At 27.8% G+C, this 22298-nt stretch overlaps 5 protein-coding genes and 2 long non-coding RNA genes across 12 annotated transcripts in view; 2 read left to right on the forward strand and 5 right to left on the reverse strand.

The window, feature by feature from the left end:
- Window positions 1-475: 475 nt before the first annotated feature.
- LOC147909911 (odorant receptor 13a-like) lies at window positions 476-4201 on the reverse strand. 2 transcript variants are annotated; one of them, XM_087405551.1, is made up of 6 exons: window positions 3788-4199; window positions 3022-3367; window positions 1947-2177; window positions 1647-1760; window positions 1352-1507; window positions 476-768 (listed from the first exon to the last, which is right to left on the reverse strand). In XM_087405551.1, exons 1-6 carry the CDS (start codon window positions 4039-4041, stop codon window positions 718-720), a joined length of 1152 nt encoding a protein of 383 aa, XP_087261677.1. In that variant the 5' UTR covers window positions 4042-4199; the 3' UTR covers window positions 476-717. The 2 variants fall into 2 exon arrangements, with proteins under 2 accessions (XP_087261677.1, XP_087261678.1); XM_087405552.1 differs by lacking the exon at window positions 1352-1507 and having other exon boundaries at window positions 3788-4201.
- Window positions 4202-4721: 520 nt separating this feature from the next.
- LOC105152550 (odorant receptor 4-like) lies at window positions 4722-8053 on the reverse strand. Its single transcript, XM_011066910.2, has 6 exons — window positions 6978-8053; window positions 6256-6598; window positions 5690-5926; window positions 5467-5580; window positions 5152-5307; window positions 4722-4911 (listed from the first exon to the last, which is right to left on the reverse strand). The coding sequence occupies exons 1-6, from the start codon at window positions 7229-7231 to the stop codon at window positions 4861-4863; spliced, it is 1155 nt and encodes a 384-aa protein (XP_011065212.2). The 5' UTR covers window positions 7232-8053; the 3' UTR covers window positions 4722-4860.
- Window positions 8054-8155: 102 nt separating this feature from the next.
- LOC105152549 (odorant receptor 4-like) lies at window positions 8156-11647 on the reverse strand. Of its 4 annotated transcripts, none has more exons than XM_087405497.1 (7): window positions 11155-11647; window positions 10369-10631; window positions 9818-10166; window positions 9248-9484; window positions 8851-8964; window positions 8552-8707; window positions 8156-8414 (listed from the first exon to the last, which is right to left on the reverse strand). In XM_087405497.1, the coding sequence occupies exons 2-7, from the start codon at window positions 10623-10625 to the stop codon at window positions 8367-8369; spliced, it is 1161 nt and encodes a 386-aa protein (XP_087261623.1). In that variant the 5' UTR covers window positions 10626-10631; window positions 11155-11647; the 3' UTR covers window positions 8156-8366. The 4 variants fall into 4 exon arrangements, with proteins under 4 accessions (XP_087261623.1, XP_087261622.1, XP_087261620.1 ...); XM_087405496.1 differs by lacking the exon at window positions 11155-11647 and adding an exon at window positions 11047-11135; XM_087405494.1 differs by lacking the exon at window positions 11155-11647 and adding an exon at window positions 11011-11061.
- Window positions 10491-11226, forward strand: LOC147909912 (uncharacterized). Its single transcript, XR_015544855.1, has 2 exons — window positions 10491-10578; window positions 10869-11226. It is a non-coding gene; the product is annotated as an uncharacterized LOC147909912 (long non-coding RNA).
- A 577-nt stretch (window positions 11648-12224) lies between the features above and the next one.
- On the reverse strand, window positions 12225-15300 carry LOC105152453 (4-vinylanisole receptor-like). Its single transcript, XM_087405532.1, has 6 exons — window positions 14917-15300; window positions 14079-14424; window positions 13247-13483; window positions 12910-13023; window positions 12650-12805; window positions 12225-12476 (listed from the first exon to the last, which is right to left on the reverse strand). Exons 1-6 carry the CDS (start codon window positions 15171-15173, stop codon window positions 12426-12428), a joined length of 1161 nt encoding a protein of 386 aa, XP_087261658.1. The 5' UTR covers window positions 15174-15300; the 3' UTR covers window positions 12225-12425.
- A 120-nt stretch (window positions 15301-15420) lies between these two features.
- LOC147909913 (uncharacterized) overlaps window positions 15421-22298 on the forward strand; it is a 32527-nt gene continuing 25649 nt past the window's right edge. Inside the window, exons 1-4 of the long non-coding RNA XR_015544844.1 lie at window positions 15421-15777; window positions 16121-16327; window positions 17450-17599; window positions 17689-17830. This is a non-coding gene — a long non-coding RNA (uncharacterized LOC147909913). The remainder of the gene's footprint in view (window positions 15778-16120; window positions 16328-17449; window positions 17600-17688; window positions 17831-22298) is intronic.
- LOC105152451 (odorant receptor 4-like) lies at window positions 17999-22012 on the reverse strand. Of its 2 annotated transcripts, XR_015544816.1 has the most exons (7): window positions 21477-22012; window positions 20755-21097; window positions 20173-20409; window positions 19950-20063; window positions 19635-19790; window positions 19239-19347; window positions 17999-19105 (listed from the first exon to the last, which is right to left on the reverse strand). XR_015544816.1 is itself a non-coding variant. In XM_087405539.1 (6 exons), the coding sequence occupies exons 1-6, from the start codon at window positions 21731-21733 to the stop codon at window positions 19297-19299; spliced, it is 1158 nt and encodes a 385-aa protein (XP_087261665.1). In that variant the 5' UTR covers window positions 21734-22012; the 3' UTR covers window positions 19115-19296. The 2 variants fall into 2 exon arrangements, 1 of the variants encoding a protein (XP_087261665.1); XM_087405539.1 differs by lacking the exon at window positions 17999-19105 and having other exon boundaries at window positions 19115-19347.

Genomic DNA, 22298 nt, shown 5'->3' on the forward strand with positions numbered 1-22298 from the left:
AGCCAATAGAAGTTGCTCATTAAATATTTTCATCGTACAGTGACCACAAATGCAACGCCGCTACTCCTCCTCACTTTGATAAAAGAAAGGTACAGATAGAATTATTTCTCCCTCTTTCGTGCACTGGTGATCGCAAAATGTTTGCCTTAAATATATAACAATACAAACGGACATATAGGCGGGACGACGTATGTGCGATGGCAAATCGAGTTTGGAGGGGATCTTTTGAAAAGTTTTTAAAATCTAGAGGATGAAGAGACTTTGACGAAGAAACAGGAAACTGAGTTGCGCGATGCTACGAGATGTGTATGTTTTTTTGTGTACGTAATATCTGAATGTTGGTGTAGCGATATTTGCGAGAGATTAATTAAAAACCTATGGATATCGACTGATAAATATAAAAGTTTATTATGGGATAAAACTGGGGTATGTTATGTATGTCGCACGATATCGTATAAAATCATTTAACAGTCAATACTAAAGAGATATCTATTTATTTGAGAAATATTGATTTGCTTTGCCTAACTTTAACTATGTATACATTACATCTCAGAATTTCAGATCGCAGTTTAAAATTCGCATCATGCTTTCTAAATTATTTCAAATATTTTGGGAAAATAAATTTGCATTGCGTGTGGTTTTGAACTAACGTAATTTGCACGTTACTGTGTGTTTTACAAGTACTAGCTGAGAAGATCGACGAGACGGACGTGACGTTTATTGCATTGCCAACATCACTGATAAATACGATCCCGAAGCATTCATGATCTATAACAGTGTCACTTTGTTTTACAAGTAAAAACTATCTTTATACATAATTATAAATTTGTAACGGATATCAAATGATCACAAGCACATTTTAAACAATGTCGCAAATTTTGAAATTTAAACGCCAAAAATTTGAATAAGTGAGGCAGATCTAAGAATAAGAAAAGTTAATATAATACATATCTTATAACAAACTTTATATATATATATATATATATATATATATATATATACGTATATATAAAATATTTATTATATGCAGGGTATCCGGCAACAGGAGGGGAAGAAAATTTAAAAAGTGATTCTAAAGATGATCAAATAAAACGAAAATCAAGAACAATTCAAGATTATGATTTTAGCTTTGTTTCTTAATTACAAACGTTTAAATATTTACGTAAAGGTGTCTAAAGCATGTGGATATTTAAACATTTATATTTAAAAGATAATTCACCACGATTTTGTTATTCTCAATTTCTTTTTATTTTATCATCTAAAATTATTTCTCAAATTTTTTCGCACTTGTTAATTACTGTATATCCGAATAATATGCAAAATTAATTTATATGCTACGAATAATTCTTACACTTGTAAAATATTCTAATGAGAGATCAGCCATTTTTCCAACAGTGAGCGTTAATTGCTTTTGTGATCTTAATATTATAAATGATAAGATACGGCTATCCTTAGATTTCAAGTTATACCATGCGGTATTATATGCTGCATTTCCAATCGCTTTACTCTAAGATAGAAATAATGGAAATGTTTTTCACATTTTGTAAAAATTATTTTAGTCTAATGATAACTTTTTTTTTAAATATTTTAATATAAAATTTAGCATCATTTGTAATCATTATTATATAAGTCATTTTATAGCTAACCTTGTTGTTCAGATATTCTCCAGCAAAGCAAAATACAAACGCTTCTAGATTTGTTCCAGCGAAAAAGAAAACAGATCTTACTATCTGCTCCACTGCATCGGGTGTACCAATTGCCTATACACGAAAAAAATCGTTATCTTGTTATGCAATTATGTTGAAAATATAATGAAAATAGCCTTTATTTACATATTTGAGTTAATATAAAATATAAGGAAATTAATCAAAATAATCGTGTGCTTATTAGTTGCGACAAACAGTAATTATTAGTACATAATATTTTAACTTCCATATTTTACTCACGCTTACGATGATAAACGCTAATGAACAAATCAATATCGAGTTAACCATAAACATCACCAATGCAATGTACGTGAACAGTTTTTCTACATTCTTTGAAAAATTAATAATTTTCTGATGTCTCTGAATGATTTCATCTGTTGTGATTGATTGGTGTTTCTTTTCATTTCCCTTAGTTGCGAAATTCATCAAACAGTAACACAGAATATTCATTTGACCACCTACATGTAAAACCTGAAAATACAACAAATCCGCTGTTTATACTAAAATTATATAAATATAAATCTCATTCTTTTTTATAACCCAGATAAACAAGCGTGTCTCAGAAAAATCGCGTAAATCTGTGATTGCTTATAATGCTGACAACTTGCTGTATATTCGTCAATTTGTTCAAATATACCGACAATAACCCAGACAATACGCAGACAATACGCAGCAATAACGTATATATGTATTGCCAGCGATTTAATGGCAGTTTAGTAGCATTACCTCATCAGTAATATGATTGCATTACATGATGTTATAGATTAATATAGAATATCATAGCAACATAACCGCAACAGCCTAAATTTTGATAATGAAAATTTTTAAGTTGTCGGCAAGTTGCTACTTAAAATTGTCAAAATCGTGAAGGCATTAACTTGCCAACAAATGCAGACTCAGTTGCTGCAATTTGGGTAGTAATACATATTTATTTACAAGCAATATGCCAGCAATAAATTACTATTTAGAAAAAAAATCCTTCATATTTCTCGAATTTACGTTTTATATAAAAAGTAGTCTACAATAGGAATAAAATAGCATAATTTATAAGTTGTAAGAAATTAACTAATCATATCGAATGTGAAGAAAATAATCGACTACAGTTGATTAATTTCTTACAGCTTACGGTTTATTACACAATATTATTCTCTGTTGTAGACAGAGAAAATATACAGAACATAAGAGAAATTCCTTGAAACAGCAATTATTTATACACACAAGCTCTGATTTCAATATTGTTAGATGATTTGTTTCTTTTATTTAATATCGTTACAACTATTTCGTTCGCGATAATTGTTTATGTTTCTTAACTTACCAATGCGACAAGTAAAGTATTTATAACACCTGTACCCATGCTGACCATGATACAAATTACAGTTTGCGTAAATAAGATTATTTTGTAAGTTCTTTTTGTGTTCACGTCAAAAGGAAGTTCCATTCTGTGGATGTATAACAACTCGGATGTGTGATCAGTGACATCAACATCAGCCAAGATGATATTTACGCAATATGTAAAAGCACTGACTAACTGGAGAAGTACTATCACGATATTAATGTGATTCGACAGTTTCGCTTTGCGTATCATTTCATTCATGTAGATTTCATTGTCGGCACAACTATCCCAGTCTTCCGTCATCATTTCCAAAGTTTTGTAGAATTTTCTGTGGATGATTTGGTTCGTCGATTATCCTATCGATCACAAAAAAGATAATTCAAGGCCTTAAAAAATTGTTATCTCCCAAATGTTACTAGACAGTTCTAATAATATGCTTCAACTTTTTCGAATCAGCTTCCACGCTTTTTACATTTTTTTTAATTAAATAAAAATGCGAAGTGATATTAAACACGTGTATATACATGTATTAAACGCAACCATATCTTTGAATGTAATTTGATTAATTAAGACAAAATGTGATTTAATTAATTAACACAAAATGTAATTGATTAAATCATTTAATTATAGCTTTTCTTTCATCACGTTAATTATTTAAAAATACATCACATGTCACTTAACTGTCATTTGATTATAAGCAATTTATATTATTATTTATATCATTATTTATGTCAATCATTATACTTACCGTTGGTTTATCCAAAGCACAATAACTTTAGTCGTGAATTTCATATATGACATACAGCTACTCAAACAATCCATCAAATTGAAAAGTTCATCGGAATTAAAATGTATCAAAAAATAACGATAATGATAGAATTGCACAATTATTGTTATAATAATCCAAAATAGTTTGCAAAACGGAATACGTGAATCTGGCCATATTCCGTACAAAGTGCAAATAATTTCTAGCGTGCGATCAATAATTCTTTTACGAATCATTATATTCTGTTTACTTCTTTTTCTATGCGAGGGCAAGCACAAAAAATATATTGAATAAAAATACTTTAAACGAAGCAAAAGGAAATACAATTTGATTATGTACTTCTGTCAGATGTACGTTTCGATGGATTGACGTACATCATACAATTGTTGCGTACGTAAACACTAAAAGGGCGTCCCTAAAAGATCATCACACGAATTTACCCTTGAACTGTCGATCAATGGAAATAGCTTATTAAATATTTTTATCATATTTCCTGTAAACTATACCATACATCTGTTGTAGGTTCTGACAATTTTAATAAAAAAGAGGAAATAGGTGGGGTCATTTCTCTCTTTCTCCGAGAACCGCAAATTGCTATCTTTAAATAAGCAATGATGTGCGTGAACATAAGTACAGTATATTCATGATGCACTGCAAGTCATGCTCAGTGAGCTTTGAAAATATTTTAAAGTTTGGAAGACGAGAATAAGAAAAAAATAAATTACTGCGTATCTATATATCTTTGTGTATCTTCTACATTGCGAACTCGAATTGAAGAAAAATTTTCACGATTTATCTGTCCATAAAATACCAAAATGATATAGCACTTTTAAATAGAGAACTATAGAAATAGATTATTATAGAACTATAGAAATAGATTATTAACTTTATATATCATATTTCATTAAAAACAATCTTTATCTCATGGAATAATATTTATATGAGCAAAACACGCAATATTACAATATGTGTTAATATAACTAGTGAAGATATTTACATGTCTGTGTACTCGCTTCACGACTATTGATTAAAAATTGTTGAGATTAACGTGATGATTATTGCATCGCCAACAATACTGATAGGTAAGATCCCGAAGCATTCATAATCTACAAAAATTTTGCATTAGAAATTGATATTTAAATAAAACATTGCTATGACGAATATAATATTTATATAACAAAGAGATGCATTGATAAAAAAGAATTTTGTCTAGTAAATAGTAAATATATATATACATACTACTAGACAAAATTGTATATATATATATATATATATATATATATATTTTTTTGTTCAATAAAGATAGAGTTAACTATCAAAAACTTTCTATTCTGCTTAAATCTTACACTTGTAAAGGATTCTAAGGTGAGATCCATTATCTTGCCAGCTGTTAGCGTCAATTGTTTTTGTGATCTTAATATTATGAGTAACAAAATGCGACTGTCTTTAGATTTCAAATTGTACCATGCACAATTGTACGTTGCAAATCCGATCTCTTTGCTCTATGGAAGTAAAAATAACAAAGAGACATTGTAATGTTACTTTAATAGTAAAATTTAATTCTATGCCTTGTTTTATAAAAAAATATATACATAAAATTATCTACAATATCAATAAAAATTTCTTTTATTGTTATAATAATTACTTTTAACATCACTGACCTTACTATTTAAATATTCTCCGGCGTAACAAAATATGAATGCTTCCAGATTTGTTGACATGAAAAACAAAAGACATTTTATCATTTCCTCCACAACATCGTCAGTACCAAGAGCCTGAGAAAATAAAAAGGATATAATAGCATTATGCGTTATTTAATGCTGAAACAAGCATATTTTTACAGAATATAAAAATTTCTGTCCTCAGTGTGACTATTGTGCTTACGATTACAATAAGAAAACCCAGCGAGCATATTAATATTGTGTTTGACGCGAATATCAATAACGCAATGTACGTATACAAACTCTCGATACTGTCTGAAATTTGAATAATTTTTTGATGCTTTAAAATAATCTTGTTTATCATGATAACGACTGATTTTTGCTCATTTTCGATTTCTTTAGGAATAAATTCTGCCAACCAACGTTGCAAAACATCCATTTGACCACTTACATGTACAATCTAAAATAAAAGATTTGATTTTTAATTAAAATTTTTTAGCTACATGTAAAAATAATTAAAAATCAATAATTTATGACGAAGAATAAAACAAAATATCAACAATTTATAAATATAATTTCTAAATATATATTTAACAAAATATCTTATACAGATAATATATTTCATGGAATTAGTTTTTAATTTTAAAGAGTTATGTTTTTATAATATGTTATTAAAGAGCAAAGTTTTAATATAGATACATTGTTATACGAAAAAGACACAAAATTTCAAATTATTATAATTAAATATATATATTTTTAGTTATAATCACTTGTGCAGTTATAACTTACCATAGCTAAAAATATAATATTTATAACACCAGATGCCCAATTTGAAAGAATCATGTGTATAAATTCTATGATTAAAACTACTCTATACATTCGCTGCGTATTAACGTTGAAGGGAAGCTCTAATTTGTTGATAAGTGGCAACTCGATTTTATCTGTAATATCGACATCAGCGATGATAGTTCCTATGCAATAAGCAGCAACCGTCACCGTGTGAAGGATGAATATTATATTAGTGATACGATCCGATATTTTTGCCTTGTCTATCATTACGCGCATATCGATATCATTCTTAGCGCAATCACTCCAGTCGTCCGTGATTAACGTCAAAGTTTCCACGAATTTTCTGTGGATGATTGTTCCTCGATCACGCTGTCGAATTTAAATAAAAGTCCTATTCATCGCGCCACAGTGAACCATACTTTTAAAAATATTTTATCTCCGAAATAATATTAACATCACTGTCTTTTTTCAGTGGAATTTTTTTCTTACATATTTCTGTAATTTTCATAGTTTTTCCAGAATCAAATAATAATAAAAAATTAAATACGTGCATAGAGATAATTATAAAAAAGGCTATGTAATTTGTTAGTATAATCAATACTATGGCTTTTGATCTTAATAATTGCATATATCTTAATTAATATGTATACATCAATAATGAAATTATAAATAATAATGAAAAATTCGTCATTTAAATAACATTACATACTCGCTTTACTTACCTCTGATTTATCCAAAACGCAATGAGTTTAGTTATTTTCGCGTGCGCTAAGAAGCTGCATAAGCAATCTACCAAATTAAAAAAATTTTGCGCATTTAAATGCGCCGAAAAATAGAGATAATGACAGAATTCAATAAATCCTAATGTAATAATCCAAAATAATCTGCTGATTAAAATAATTATTCCGTCTGAACCGATACCACACCAAGGAAGCATACGAAATACTATGCGGTTAATTGTGCTTTTACGAGTCATAACCTTTTATTTCTTTTTGCACTCGGTTTGTTCAAGCAAACGCATTAAAAAATATTTAATAGAGTGAATAAGAATTGTTAAAGGGGAATTTTTAAGAAAATTTAAGAATTTAGAAATATATCTCCTAATGACAGAACAATGTAAATCATTGGACACTCTGCGTAAAGACTGATGGGTTGTGGGTGGTGCACTCTTGGCAAATCGACCAATGAAAATTGCTCATGAAATATTTTTATTGTGCGTGCAAGTCTTAAATACATCCGTCATGTTTCTTTGAAACTTTGTGGAAAAAAATGTGAATAAATAAGATATCTTCGATATTCTGATACTGACAATGCAGCCATGAAGTGCATACGTTAAATATGTAATGAGACATATGGAGAGCTACACGTATCGTCCGTCCTACAAGAGAATGTCGTCAATTTTTGTCCATCACGACATTACAGCTTTTCCTAGAAATCGTCTACTGGCTAATAAATGGACGATAATGTTTTATAAGAAACAATTGGTGGTAGTGCTGATGCGTTGGCGATGTAACTATTGATTTTATTGCTTAGTATTGTATCGCATTAATTCGCGATAGTAACGTCACGCAGCAAATGCTGATTTTTGAAATACACATTTAATAATTACACTATCTTTTATAAAATTGCATATAATTCTAATTATTTTTCTCTACTACACAAAAAATTTTTGTGTAATACAGATAAATCTCAATCAAGAAAAATTTTTTTCTATTAAATAATATTGATGTGTGCATATTGTTATATTTAATATATATTTAACGTGCAAATGGAAATTCTTTTACAGAGGGTAATAAAATATTTTATCTCTAAATTGTGCAAGGAATAAATCCATGATTTTTAATTAATATAAAATCTGACTACGTTATATAATGTATTGTAATTTAAGAAAAGACGCGAATTAGATTATTGTACTAAATTTATATTTCGGGAAATATACTATATTACAATGTGAATTCCTAGAATTACTAATATACAAATAATTCTCCAGGTAGTAAACTAATGTTACTTATTATAATGTCATGATTTTGATGTTAAAATGACATCTTTAATGTCTTTTTATTTGAGTCATAATACATTTTTGTTAAAGAAGAAATCGATGCTCTAATTTATTACATTGCCAATAATACCGATAAATATGATCCCGAAGCATTCATAATCTAGAAGAATATTGTATTTTGGTATTAGACAATATTTTGTTTTTAGTATTAAAAAATATTTTTTATCGCAAAGACGAAATTTTTATAATATAAATCTTATAGTTAAACAAAATTTATAGTATAAATATAAATCTTACACTTGTAAAAGATTGTAAGGATAGTTCCATCATCTTTCCAGCTGTAAGCGTCAATGGCTTTTGTGATCTCAGTATAACAAATAACAGGACACGACTATCTTTAGATTTCATATCGTACCATGCAGAACTGTATGCCGCAAAACCAATTTCCTTACTCTATAAAAATTGAAATAATAGAAAAATTTTTAATGTCTAGAGAGTATTCTTTATAACAGCTTTTTTAATTAAATACAATAAATTGTTATTTATTAACATTCTACTGTAAATATTAATATATTTAAATAAATTTTATTCCTAACCTTGTTTTTCAAATATTCTCCAGCATAGCAAAACATATATGCTTCGAGATTCGTTATAATGTAAAATAAAAAGGATTTTATTAATTGCTCTGACGCGTTGGAGCTGCCGATTGCCTGTGACATTGTACAACAATATGGTATGAGAAAAATTATTAAATATAAACTAATATAACACTAGTAATGTACAAATATATTATTAAATATGTAATAAATAATAAATAATATATTTAATTATTACATTTTATTACAACGTATATTTTAAGTAAATGTGTAATTAATAAAAACTTAAATAAATAAAATAAATTTAAATATTAATAAGTAAGTTAATATTTAATGTTATGTTATTTGCAATTATATTCTGAAACACTACAAGTTTATATTTAATAATCTTACTAACCGTTACAACAAGGAACGCTAGCAAACAAATCATTACCGAGTTTGACACAAATAGCACCAGAGCAATATACGTAAAAAGACTTTCGATATATTCCGATAAACGTATAATCTTTTTATGCTTATAAATAATTTTAGTTGTTGCGATGGAGATTGATTCATCTTTGCTTTCATCTTTGGAGGATACAAGATGCGTTAGCCAGTAACGCATAATATCGATTTGGCCAGCTATATGAAAGGTCTGAAAATAAAGATTCCATTGTCTATGGAATTAATCAGAATCCGTAACTAGTTGTTCAAACTGCAAAAATGGACATTGTACAGAATAATATTATCAAAATCCACGGAAATAGTAATTTAGATAAAGTTTATCCAGTAGATAAGTTTATTCCAATTTTTGTATTTGTCATGTGCATCATGCTTTTAAATGGTAAATATTATACAATATAGTTACAAATTAAAAAATTAAAAAATTGTTTAAGTAATTATAATTGTTAAAATTAAAAATTGTTTTATTTAAAATTGTATTTATATTTTCGCGATCTTGAATATCATTTGCACATCCACAACTTACTAAAATTATTAATAAAGAATTTATTGCACCAGATGACCAGGACCACATCATCAAGAAAAAGAATTCTGTTATTAAAATACATCTATATGTGCGTTGCGTATTTATATCAAACGGAACTTCTATCTTAGTAAAGAAGCGTAACTCCGTGGTCGTATTATCGGTGACGTCGACATTGGCCAGGATGACACCAATACCATGGCCAGAAACTGTCATTGTATGAAGAATGAGAATTAAGTTTGTAATACGTTCCGATGTTTTTGCTTTGCTTGCTGTCTCACGCAAGCTGATATCGTTATTAACGCAATCACTCAAATCCTCTTGCATTATTGTCAAGACTTCGATGAATTTTCTATGAATGGTGATGTTCACCGATCATATTGTCGATCTTAAAGCAAACTTAATTTTCGTGCTGTGACCACATGTTTTAGATATTTAATATTCCTGAATGTAATATATGTAAACCAAAATTTCTCACGTATTCCAATCAGCAAAATTTGATGGAACACATTTATAAATTTTTTTTTTTAATTTTGCATACATATGTTACTTACCGCTGATTCAACCAAAACACAAGACACTTAAAAAGCATTTTGGAATGTGCCATAACAACAGGCAGGATGTCCATGAATTCCCAAAGTGTAGCCGAATGCATATGTATCATAAAATAACGATAGTGACAGCACTGAATAATTATCACTGAAACGACGAATAATGTTCTCGAAAATAAAACACATGATGCGCCTGGCCAAACACCGCTCAAAGTGAGTATAAATTTTGCTGTGCGATTAAGCGGATTCTGATGATTCATAATTTTCTATATGAAAAAAACGATTTTGTTAAAACATATAAAAATTTAGTTAGATATATACAAATCTGAAAATAATTATGTAGGAAAAACTTGTGTATAATGAACAATATTGCAAAGAAACTTTGATATTCTGACGAAAAGCTTCAATATCCTACATAATTATTTTGATAGTTCAATAAAATTATTTTCAAATGTGTATTGAGCTAAATTTTTATATACTTTAATACTGTTCTTTCCGTATAGCTCTTTTTATTCTTGCCCGTATGAATAAGTTTGTCAAAATATATGATAAATAACAGAATGAAAATCTTCGGTAAGACAAAAGAAATATGCTTCAACCAAGTGTATCTATCTTTGATGGACTGTTCAGTGAAATATAATTTACGTTTTGATGGAAACTATACATCACAGAATATCATACATATCTGCTCGAGACTAAGAAGTAGAAAAAAAATCTAAAACATCATTAAACAGCTATATCCCTCAACGCAACTGAACAAAATGTATTCATTAAATATTTTTATCTTACTGTCAGCACAGATCGCAAATATATTTGTCGTATTTTTTTTCTCAAATTTGTTGCAAGATAAAAAAAAATAAAGAGTCATTTTTTCCCTCACAGTCGATAATATAATTGCAAATTGTCTACTTTAAATATGCAATGATTCGTACGGTAGATAAATTGACTATGTATAGTCTATAGTCAGTCAGTCTGCGGACTTTCAGGAAAATTTCGAAATCTAGAGACTAAAAATTGGAAGGAAAGAGAATTCCTACGAGAACGAAATGTTATTTGTAATAATGAAAAATGTTTATAATAATTTATGTGTTATTAGCAATATTCATGTTTTAGCAATATGATAATAATATTACAAATATTACACGGATTTCTAATTAGGAATATAAAAATATATGTGAAAAATTCATCACAATGTAAATAAATCGAAACTATTTGTTACAAAAGATATACATAATTATAATGTCTGGCACGTATAAAAATTACGTATACAAAAGTGAAAATTTATAGTTAATCAAATAAACAAAATATATCTTATTAATTACTTAAAATTTATTATAAATTATATACAAGTATAAAAAATATATTGTTTTAATATCGAGATAAAATGTTTTTAGATAAATCTTACAAGTATATAAAAACGTATTGTTATTTTGATGTGTATATAATATATTTGTTATTGTTTTTCGTGAATTTCATTGAATGAGAGGAGAAAAAAAGAAGGATCATTTCTTCCTCTCTTGAGCACTAATCTAATAATAATATACCGCAAATTATTTGTTCTAAATATACAATGATTCATATTTTACGTTTATGTCTATTACTCTGTTAACATGTAGTTTTTCTTCATAGACCTTAGCAATAAACTAAACTAAATTAAATTAAATTAAATTAAATTAAAAATTTATGCGTAGGCAGATATGACAATAATGTCTGATGGCCAATCGTGATCAATGACCTCTCAGAATAAAAAATTCTAAAATTTATAGAGGGGAAAGAATCAACAGAAATAAAAATTATAAAGTGCAACGCTACGAAACTTTTACATTATTTTACTTGTTAAAATTCAAGCAAATAATAAATTTTATTTTTTACATAGTAAACAGTGTTTACGATATTTCTTAACTATAGATGTAGACGATAAAACAAAAAAATAAGAAGCTTTATGATTATTTTGTATTATATGTGAAAAAATATGTTGTAGTACAATGTGCGTTTTTATAACTAGTGAATTAGGAATAATTTATATTTTCTATAATTACTTAAAAGTTATTGACCCTCGTTCATTGCATCGCCAACAGCATTGATAAATATGAACCCGAAGCATTCATGATCTAAAATATGTTAATGTTATCTGTTGCCACTGTTTTGAAAATTAATATTTTTAATTACAATAAATATTCTAATACTATATGTTTATATATAATAAGCAAGTACATATATGCTTCTTTTGTCATGTATTTTTCTTTTCGTGTTTAAAGATAAAAAGTTTACATATAAATCTTACGCTTGTAAAAGCTTGCAAAGACAGATCCATCATCTTTCCTACCGTGAGTGTCAATTGTTTTTGCGATCTCAATATGATAAATAACAAGATTCGACTTTCAGTAGATTTTAAATCGTACCATTCACAGTTGTACGCCGCGACCCCAATTTCTTTACTCTATGAAAATGGAAATAATAAAATTTTTAATATTCATAGTATTCTTTATGATACTTTGCAAGATAGAAAATAATTATATATTTTTATTATTGTTATAAATTAACCTTGTTGTTCAAATATTCTCCAGCATAACAAAATATAAATGCTTCGAGATTTGTTATAGTGTAGAATAGAAGTGATTTCATTATTTGTTCTACCGCGTTAGGACTTCCAATTGCCTGAAAAATTGTAAAAATAATATGAGAAGTTATTAAAAATACAAATAATATAAAACAATATAATAAAATATAAATTAAACATAACAAAGAAAATGAAAACGTATGAATATACCATATAAATAATGCTATGCAATATAAAAAATAAATCATTAAACAATGTTATATTATTGTCAATTACAATTGGACGAATTACAATAGTTTTGTATTTAATGGTGTTACTCACTGTTACGATAACAAAACCAATAGAACATATCATTATCGTGTTTGACACAAACTGAAGCAACGCAATATACGAATAAAGTATTTCAATGTTTCTTGAAAAACTGATAATTTTTTGGTGTTTTTGAATAATTTTACTTGTAGTCGCAGCTACTGATTTATGTTTATCTTCATTCCTACGAGGCACAAGCTGCATCAGCCAGTGCCGCATAATCTCGATTTGGCCAGCCGTATGTAAGATCTGAAAATAAAAAATAAGAATCTAAAAATAAAAATATCTTAAGTACAAAATAAAACAAAATGCAGACAGAATGTTTTAGGATTTCTAGCACAAAATTTAGAGGATCTTATGAAAAGAAAATCAACTTTTGTTCAGAAAAATCAACTTTCTGTTCTCCAGTTTTAAGGAGCCGTGCATCCGGTTATACATACATGATGTCAGACAGTTTATGTTCTTTGATTTTATTTCGGTAAAAAAAGAACACCAAAGAAAGCAAAAATGTAGGCTAGTATTGTCAGATGTGCACAATGCTGTTAACGATCGATTGCGTGTCTTACAACCGGCTGAACAAGGACATGTAATTCTTTAAAAATGCATCGGAAAATACGAATTTTTTTAACGAGAATTAATTTTTTTGGATAAATCATTACTTATTTTTTCCTCTCAAACAACAAAATAAGTAAATGCACAATGATTAAATAATATCGTCAAAACAAACACAAATAGAATTTTTTATAAGCCATTTTAATTTTTGCATCTTTTACATTAGCAGTTTAAACGCGTATTATCATTTTAATTAGATACAATTTCCATGGATAAAGAATTTTTAACTTACCAGTGATAATAATAAAGAATTTGTTATACCAGCCGCCCATCCACAAAGAATCATAAGTAAAAATTCCGTGATTAAAACAGTTCTGTACGTAAATTGAGTGTTTATGTCGAAAGGAATTTCTACTTTATTGACTAAAGGTAGTTCTTTCGTAGTGTTAGTGACATCAACATCAGCTATGACGATACCAATGCAGTATGCAACAACTGTCGTCGTATGAAGAGTGATGATTGCATTTGTAAAGCGATCCGATATTTTCGCTTTGCGTGTTGTCTCACGTATGCTAATGTCACTGTTAGCGCAATCATTCCAATCTTCTGCCATCACTGTCAAAATTTCAACGAATTTTCTGTGAATAATTGCTTTTATTAATCGTACTATCGCAAGATAATCTTAATTGTCATCATGTAAATGTCTAGGCACTTAAAATTAACAAATAATTGACAAATAAAGATTTGTTATTTTTATTCACCAACAATTTTTGTTTATAAATTATTAATATAATGAATATAACTATATATTAATATTATAAAGTAAAAATATTGCAACAATATTTTTTAATTAGAGTGTTTTATAATATTTTCTTACCTGAAGCTGATCAAATTAGTACGAAATACACATATAATATTTTAAAAAGAATGTTTGGTGATTACATAATAATATTATTTGCAATTATATTTTAAAAATGAAAGTTATTGTATAAATAAATTTTTTGTAAAATTGTAATTTTGAAATAACAATATACATCTTTTGCTAGAGTTTTGACATGAATAATGATTGCATCAATTGTAATATTTTTGATGCTTTCAACATTGTATACAAATTAAATAATATTACTTACCGCTCATTTAACCAAAACACAAGGAACTTAATAATAATTTTGGAATATGCTAGGAAGCTGGACAAACAATCCATTAAATCTAATATTTCAGCAGAATGTACATGTGTCAGAAAATAACGGTAGTGACAGAATAAGGTAACTGTCAATGAAACGATCCAAAATATTCTACAAGGTAGAACATATGATGCGCCCGGCCAAATACCACACAAAGTGAGCATAAATTTCAACGTGTGGTTAAGCGTACTTTTACGAGTCATAATTTCTTATTTCTTTTTATTCTCCGTTGTACACAGCGAATTCATGAAGGTGCATACAATAAAACAAAAAAACTTCAGGTAGATAAAAGAAATATATTCTGATCAACGCATGCGTTTCTACGTATTATAGAATGCATGTATGAAAAACATTGGAAGCTTCAAAGAAATATCAATAGATTCAACTATCAGCAATTGATCGTAATTGGAGTTGCTCATTAAATATTTTCATTATGCCGAGTGCATAGACCGCGAATACATTTTGTTGTGGTTTTTCATTTATTTAACATAAGAAACGGAAAGATACGTGAGGTTTTTTTTCCTCTATCTTATGCGTTTGTACTACAATCGTGAATTGTTCACTTTAAATATGTAATGATACGTGCGGACATAGATACGATGTATATGTCCGATGATCAATCGTGACAACGATGTTTTAGGAAAGTCTTAATCTCTAAAGAATGAACGAACAGGCAACTATATGCAATGCTACAAAATATTACATTAATTTGCATATAATAACTAAAAGTGATTTTGTGTTATAAAAATATAGGTGTTATAAAAATACAATTAAGATTAACACATGCATGAATTTGTATCTGAAAATGTATGTGAAGTAATATATATATATATATGTATATATATATATATATATACATATATATATATATATATATATATATATCACATATATGTCAATTAGAATTTATGCAAATGAATATTCAAACAGATTAACTGATATAATATCGTTAACTCGCTACATTATATTTTTTGTAAATAATTTTAGTGTAAATCATTTTATCTTTTTATAACGAAAAGTGTATATACATATATTTATTTATTTAACACTATTTTATTTAATGTTTTCTTTAAAAATTGAACAATTCTTAGAAAATAGAAAGGTAAGGTTCTCTGGTAACATTTAAAAAATGACTTATATTCTATTATAGATTACTACGATTTTAGAATATTTAAATTATACTACTATTTAAACCATGAAAATATATGTTGTACTATACGCATCACTAGTGAAGATATATTTACATGATATATACTTCACGACTACTATATAAAAATCTTCAAATATGTGACGTGATTATTGCATAGCCAGCAATACTGACAAATATGATCCTGATGCTTTCATGATCTATAATAAAGTATGATCTTTTTGTATTAGATCCGATATTTTCGCTTTGTGTACTGTCTCACGTATGCTAATGTCACTGTTAGCGCAATCATTCCAATCTTCTGCCACCACTGTCAAAATTTCGACGAATTTTCTGTGAATAATTGCTTTTATTAATCGTATTATCGTAAGATAATCTTAATTGTCATCATGTAAATGTCTAGGCACTTAAAATTAACAAATAATTAACAAATAAAGATTTGTTGTTTTTATTCATCAACAATTTTTGTTTATAAATTATTAATAATGAATATAACTATATATTAATATTATAAAGTAAAAATATTGCAACAATATTTTTTAATTAGAGCGTTTTATAATATTTTCTTCCCTGAAGCTGGTCAAATTAGTATGAAATACATATAAAATATTTTAAAAAGAATGTTTAGTGATTACATAATAATATTATTTGCAATTATATTTAAAAAATGAAAGTTATTGTATAAATAAATTTTTTGTAAAATTGTAATTTTGAAATAACAATATACATCTTTCGCTAGAGCTTTGACATGAATAATGATTGCATCAATTGTAATATTTTTGTCTAATGCTTTCAATATTGTATACAAATTAAATAATATTACTTACCGTTCATTTAACCAAAAGAGAATAAATTTGACAATTAATTTCAATTATGTTAAAAAGCTACTGTAACAGTTTATCGAATCAAATATATCGTCGGAATTATAATATTTTGAGAGATATTGATAGTGTCACAATTGAATGATTGTTATTATGATAAAGCAAAATGATTTACACAATGTAACGCACGAAATGTCCAGGCACATATCAAATAAGATAAGCATAAATTTTCTCGTGCAATGAATTTTACTTTTACAAGTCATAATGTCATTTATTCTTATTGTTAATCATATACGTAAATTAGTGCATCAATATATATATATATATATATATACATATATATATATATATCAATACACACACAGACACACACACACACACACACACATAATATACTTGCATCAATATATACATATACAACTATGATAAGCAAGAATACGTTCAAAAAGAAATAAAAAAATATAGTTTCGTTAAATGTATATTTTCTGTTCACAACTTGATGTTATATCAGCAAATATCATTGAAGACTGGGAGGTCGTAAGAGGTCATCACACAAGCATCTCTAAGCCAACAGCCAATAGAAGTTGCTCATTAAATATTTTCATCGTACAGTGACCACAAATGCAACGCTGCTACTCCTCCTCACTTTGATAAAAGATAGGTACAAGTAGAATTATTTCTTCCTCTTTCGTGTACTAGTGATCGCAAAATGTTTGCCTTAAATTTGCAACAATACAAACGGACATATAGGTGGGACGACGTATATGCGATGGCAAATCGAGTTTGGAGGGGATCCTTTGAAAAATTTTTAAAATCTAGAGGATGAAGAGACTTTGACGAAGAAACAGGAAACTGAGTTGTGCGATGCTACGAGATGTGTATGTTTTTTTGTGTACGTATCTGATTGTGTAATATCTGAATGTTGGTGTAGCGATATTTGCGAGAGAACAATTAAAAACCTATGGATATCGACTGATAAATATAAAAGTTTATTATGGGATAAAACTGGGATATGTTATGTATGTCGCACGATATCGTATAAAATCATTTAACAATCAATACTAAAGAGATATCTATTTATTTGAGAAATATTGATCTGCTTTGCCTAACTTTAACTATCTTTGAATGTAATTCGATTAATTAAGACAAAATGTGATTTAATTAATTAACACAAAATGTAATTGATTAAATCATTTAATTATAGCTTTTCTGTCATCACGTTAATTATTAAAAATACATCACATAACACTTAACTGTCATTTGATTATAAGCAATTTATATTATTATTTATGTCATTATTTATGTCAATCATTATACTTACCGTTGGTTTATCCAAAACACAATAACTTTAGTCGTGAATTTCATATATGTCATACAGCTACTCAAACAATCCATCAAATTGGAAAGTTCATCGGAATTAAAATGTATCAAAAAATAACGATAATGGTAGAACTGCATAATTATTGTTATAATAATCCAAAATAGTTTGCAAAACGGAATACGTGAATTTGGCCATATTCCGTACAAAGTGCAAATAACTTCTAGCGTGCGATCAATAATTCTTTTACGAATCATTATATTCTGTTTACTTCTTTTTCTAAGTATAAAAAATATATTGAATAAAAATACTTTAAACGAAGCAAAAGAAAATACAATTTGATTATGTACTTCTGCCAGATGTATGTTTTGATGAATTGACGTACATCACACAATTGTTGCAGACTGGGCGTCTCTAAGAGGTCATCACACGAATTTATCCTTGAACTGTCGATCAATGGAAATAGCTCATTAAATATTTTTACCATATTTCCTGTAAACTACCCATGCAGCTGTTGTGGGTTCTGATAATTTTAATAAAAAAGAGGAAATAGGTGGGGTCATTTCTCTCTTTCTCCGAGAACCGCAAATTGCTATCTTTAAATAAGCAATTATGTGCGTGAACATAAATACAGTATATTCATGATGCACTGCAAGTCATGCTCAGTAAGCTTTGAAAATATTTTAAAGTTTGGAAGACGAGAATAAGAAAAAAATAAATTACTGCATATCTATATATCTTTGTGTATCTTCTACATTGCGAACTCGATTTGAAGAAAAATTTCCACGATTTATCAGTCCATAAAAAACCGAAGTATGGCACTTAGATATGGCACTTTTAAATAGAGAACTATAGAAATAGATTATTATAACTTTATATATCATATTTCATTTAAAAAATTATCTTTATCTCATAGAATAATATTTAGCAAAACACGCAATATTACAATATGTGTTAATATATAACTAGTGAAGATATTTACATGTCTGTGTACCCGCTTCACGACTATTGATTAAAAATTGTTGAGATGAACGTGATATTTATTGCATCGCCAACAATACTGATAGATAGGATCCCGAAGCATTCATAATCTACAATGTTGTTTGCATTAGGAATTGATATTTAAATAAAACATTGCTATGCCGAATATAATATTTATATAACAAAAAGGTGCATCGATAAAAAATAATTTTGTCTAATAAATAGTAAATATGTATATATATATTTACTATTTTACTAGACTAAATTATATATATATATATATATGTGTGTGTGTGTGTGTATGTGAATATATATATATATATATATATATATATATACATTGTTCAATAAAGATAGAGTTAACTATCAAAAACTTTATATTCTGCTTAAATCTTACACTTGTAAAGGATTCTAAGGTGAGATCCATTATCTTGCCAGCTGTTAGCGTCAATTGTTTTTGTGATCTTAATATTATGAATAACAAAATGCGACTGTCTTTAGATTTCAAATTGTACCATGCACAATTATACGTTGCAAATCCGATCTCTTTGCTCTATGGAAGTAAAAATAACAAAGAGACTTTGTAATGTTACTTTAATAATAAAATTTAATTCTATGCCTTGTTTTATAAAAAAATATATACATAAAATTATCTACAATGTCAATAAAAATTTCTTTTATTGTTATAATAATTACTTTTAACATCACTGACCTTACTATTTAAATATTCTCCGGCGTAACAAAATATGAATGCCTCCAGATTTGTTGACATGAAAAACAAAAGACATTTCATCATCTGCTCCACAACATCGTCAGTACCAAGAGCCTGAGAAAATAAACAAGATATAATAGCATTGTGCATTATTTAATACTCAAACAAGCATATTTTTACAGAATATAAAAATTTCTGTCCTCAGTGTGACTATTATACCTACAGTTACAATAAGAAAACCCAGCGAACACATTAATATTGTGTTTGACGCGAATATCAATAACGCAATGTACGTATACAAACTCTCGATACTGTCTGAAATTTGAATAATTTTTTGATGCTTTAGAATAATTTTGTTTGTCGTGATAACGACTGATTTTTGCTCATTTTCGATTTCTTTAGGAATAAATTCTGCCAACCAACGTTGCAAAACGTCCATTTGACCACCTACATGTATAATCTAAAACAAAAGATTTGATTTTTAATTAAAATTTTTTAGCTACATGTAAAAATAATTAAACTATTAATAATTTATAAAGAAGAATAGAACAAAATATCAACAATTTATAAATATAATTTCCAAATATATATTTAACAAAATATCTTATACAAATAATATATTTCATGGAATTAGTTTTTAATTTTAAAGAGTTATGTTTTTATAATATGTTATTAAAGAACAAAGTTTTAATATAGATACATTATTATACGAAAAAGACGACACAAAATTTCAAATTATTATAATTATATATATATATATATATATATATTTTTAGTTATAATCACTTGTGCAATTATAACTTACCATAGCTAAAAATATGATATTTATAACACCAGATGCCCAATTTGTAAGAATCATGTGTATAAATTCTATGGTTAACACTACTCTATACATTCGCTGCGTATTAACGCGGAAGGGAAGCTCTAATTTGTTGATAAGTGGCAACTCGATTTTATCTGTAATATCGACATCAGCGATGATAGTTCCTATGCAATACGCAGCAATCGTCACCGTGTGAAGGATGAATATTATATTAGTGATACGATCCGATATTTTTGCCTTGTCTGTCATTACGCGCATGCCGATGTCATTTTTAGCGCAATCACTCCAGTCGTCCGTGATTAACGTCAAAGTTTCCACGAATTTTCTGTGGATGATTGTTCCTCGATCACGCTGTCGAATTTAAATAAAAGTCCTATTCATCGCGCCACAGTGAACCATACTTTTAAAAATATTTTATCTCCGAAATAATATTAACATCACTGTCTTTTTTCAGTGGAATTTTTTTCTTACATATTTCTGTAATTTTCATAGTTTTTCCAGAATCAAATAATAATAAAAAATTAAATACGTGCATAGAGATAATTATAAAAAAGGCTATGTAATTTGTTAGTATAATCAATACTATGGCTTTTGATCTTAATAATTGCATATATCTTAATTAATATGTATACATCAATAATGAAATTATAAATGACAACGAAAAATTTGTCATTTAAATAACATTACACACTCGCTTTACTTACCTCTGATTTACCCAAAACGCAATGAGTTTAGTGATTACTTTCGCATGTGCTAAGAAGCTGCATAAGCAGTCTACCAAATTAAAAAAATTTTGCGCATTTAAATGCGACAAAAAATAGAGACAATGACAGAGTCCAATAAATCCTAGTGTAATAATCCAAAATAATCTGCTGATTAAAATAATTATTCCGTCTGAACCGATACCACACCAAGGAAGCATACGAAACATTATGCGGTTAATTGTGCTTTTACGAGTCATAACCTTTTATTTCTTTTTGCACTCGGTTTGTTCAAGCAAACGCATTAAAAAATATTGAATAGAGTGAATAAGAATTGTTAAAGGAGAATTTTCAAGAAAATTTAAGAATTTAGAAATATATCTCCTAGTGACAGAACAATGTATATCATTGAATACTCTGTAAAGACTGATGAGTTGTGGGTGTTCGGACAGATGCACCCCTAACAAATCGACCAATGAAAATTGCTCATGAAATATTTTTATTGTGCGTGCAAGTCTTAAATATATCCGTCATGTTTCTTTGAAACTTTGTAGAAAAAAAATGAGAATAAATAAGATATCTTCGATATACTGATACTGACAATGCAGCCACGAAGTGCGTACGTTAAATATGTAATGATACATATGGAGAGCTACATGTATCGTCCGTCCTACGAGAGAATGTCGTCAATTTTTGTTCATCACGACATTACAGCTTTTCCTAGAAATCGTCTACTGCTAATAAATGGACGATAATGTTTTATAAGAAACAATTGGTTGTAGTGCTGATGCGTTGTAACTATTGATTTTATTGTCTTAGTATTGT

This window comes from Acromyrmex echinatior, chromosome 4, assembly GCF_024713525.1.
Source record: "Acromyrmex echinatior isolate Ae372 chromosome 4, ASM2471352v2, whole genome shotgun sequence".
Classification (NCBI taxonomy): Eukaryota; Metazoa; Arthropoda; class Insecta; order Hymenoptera; family Formicidae; genus Acromyrmex; species Acromyrmex echinatior.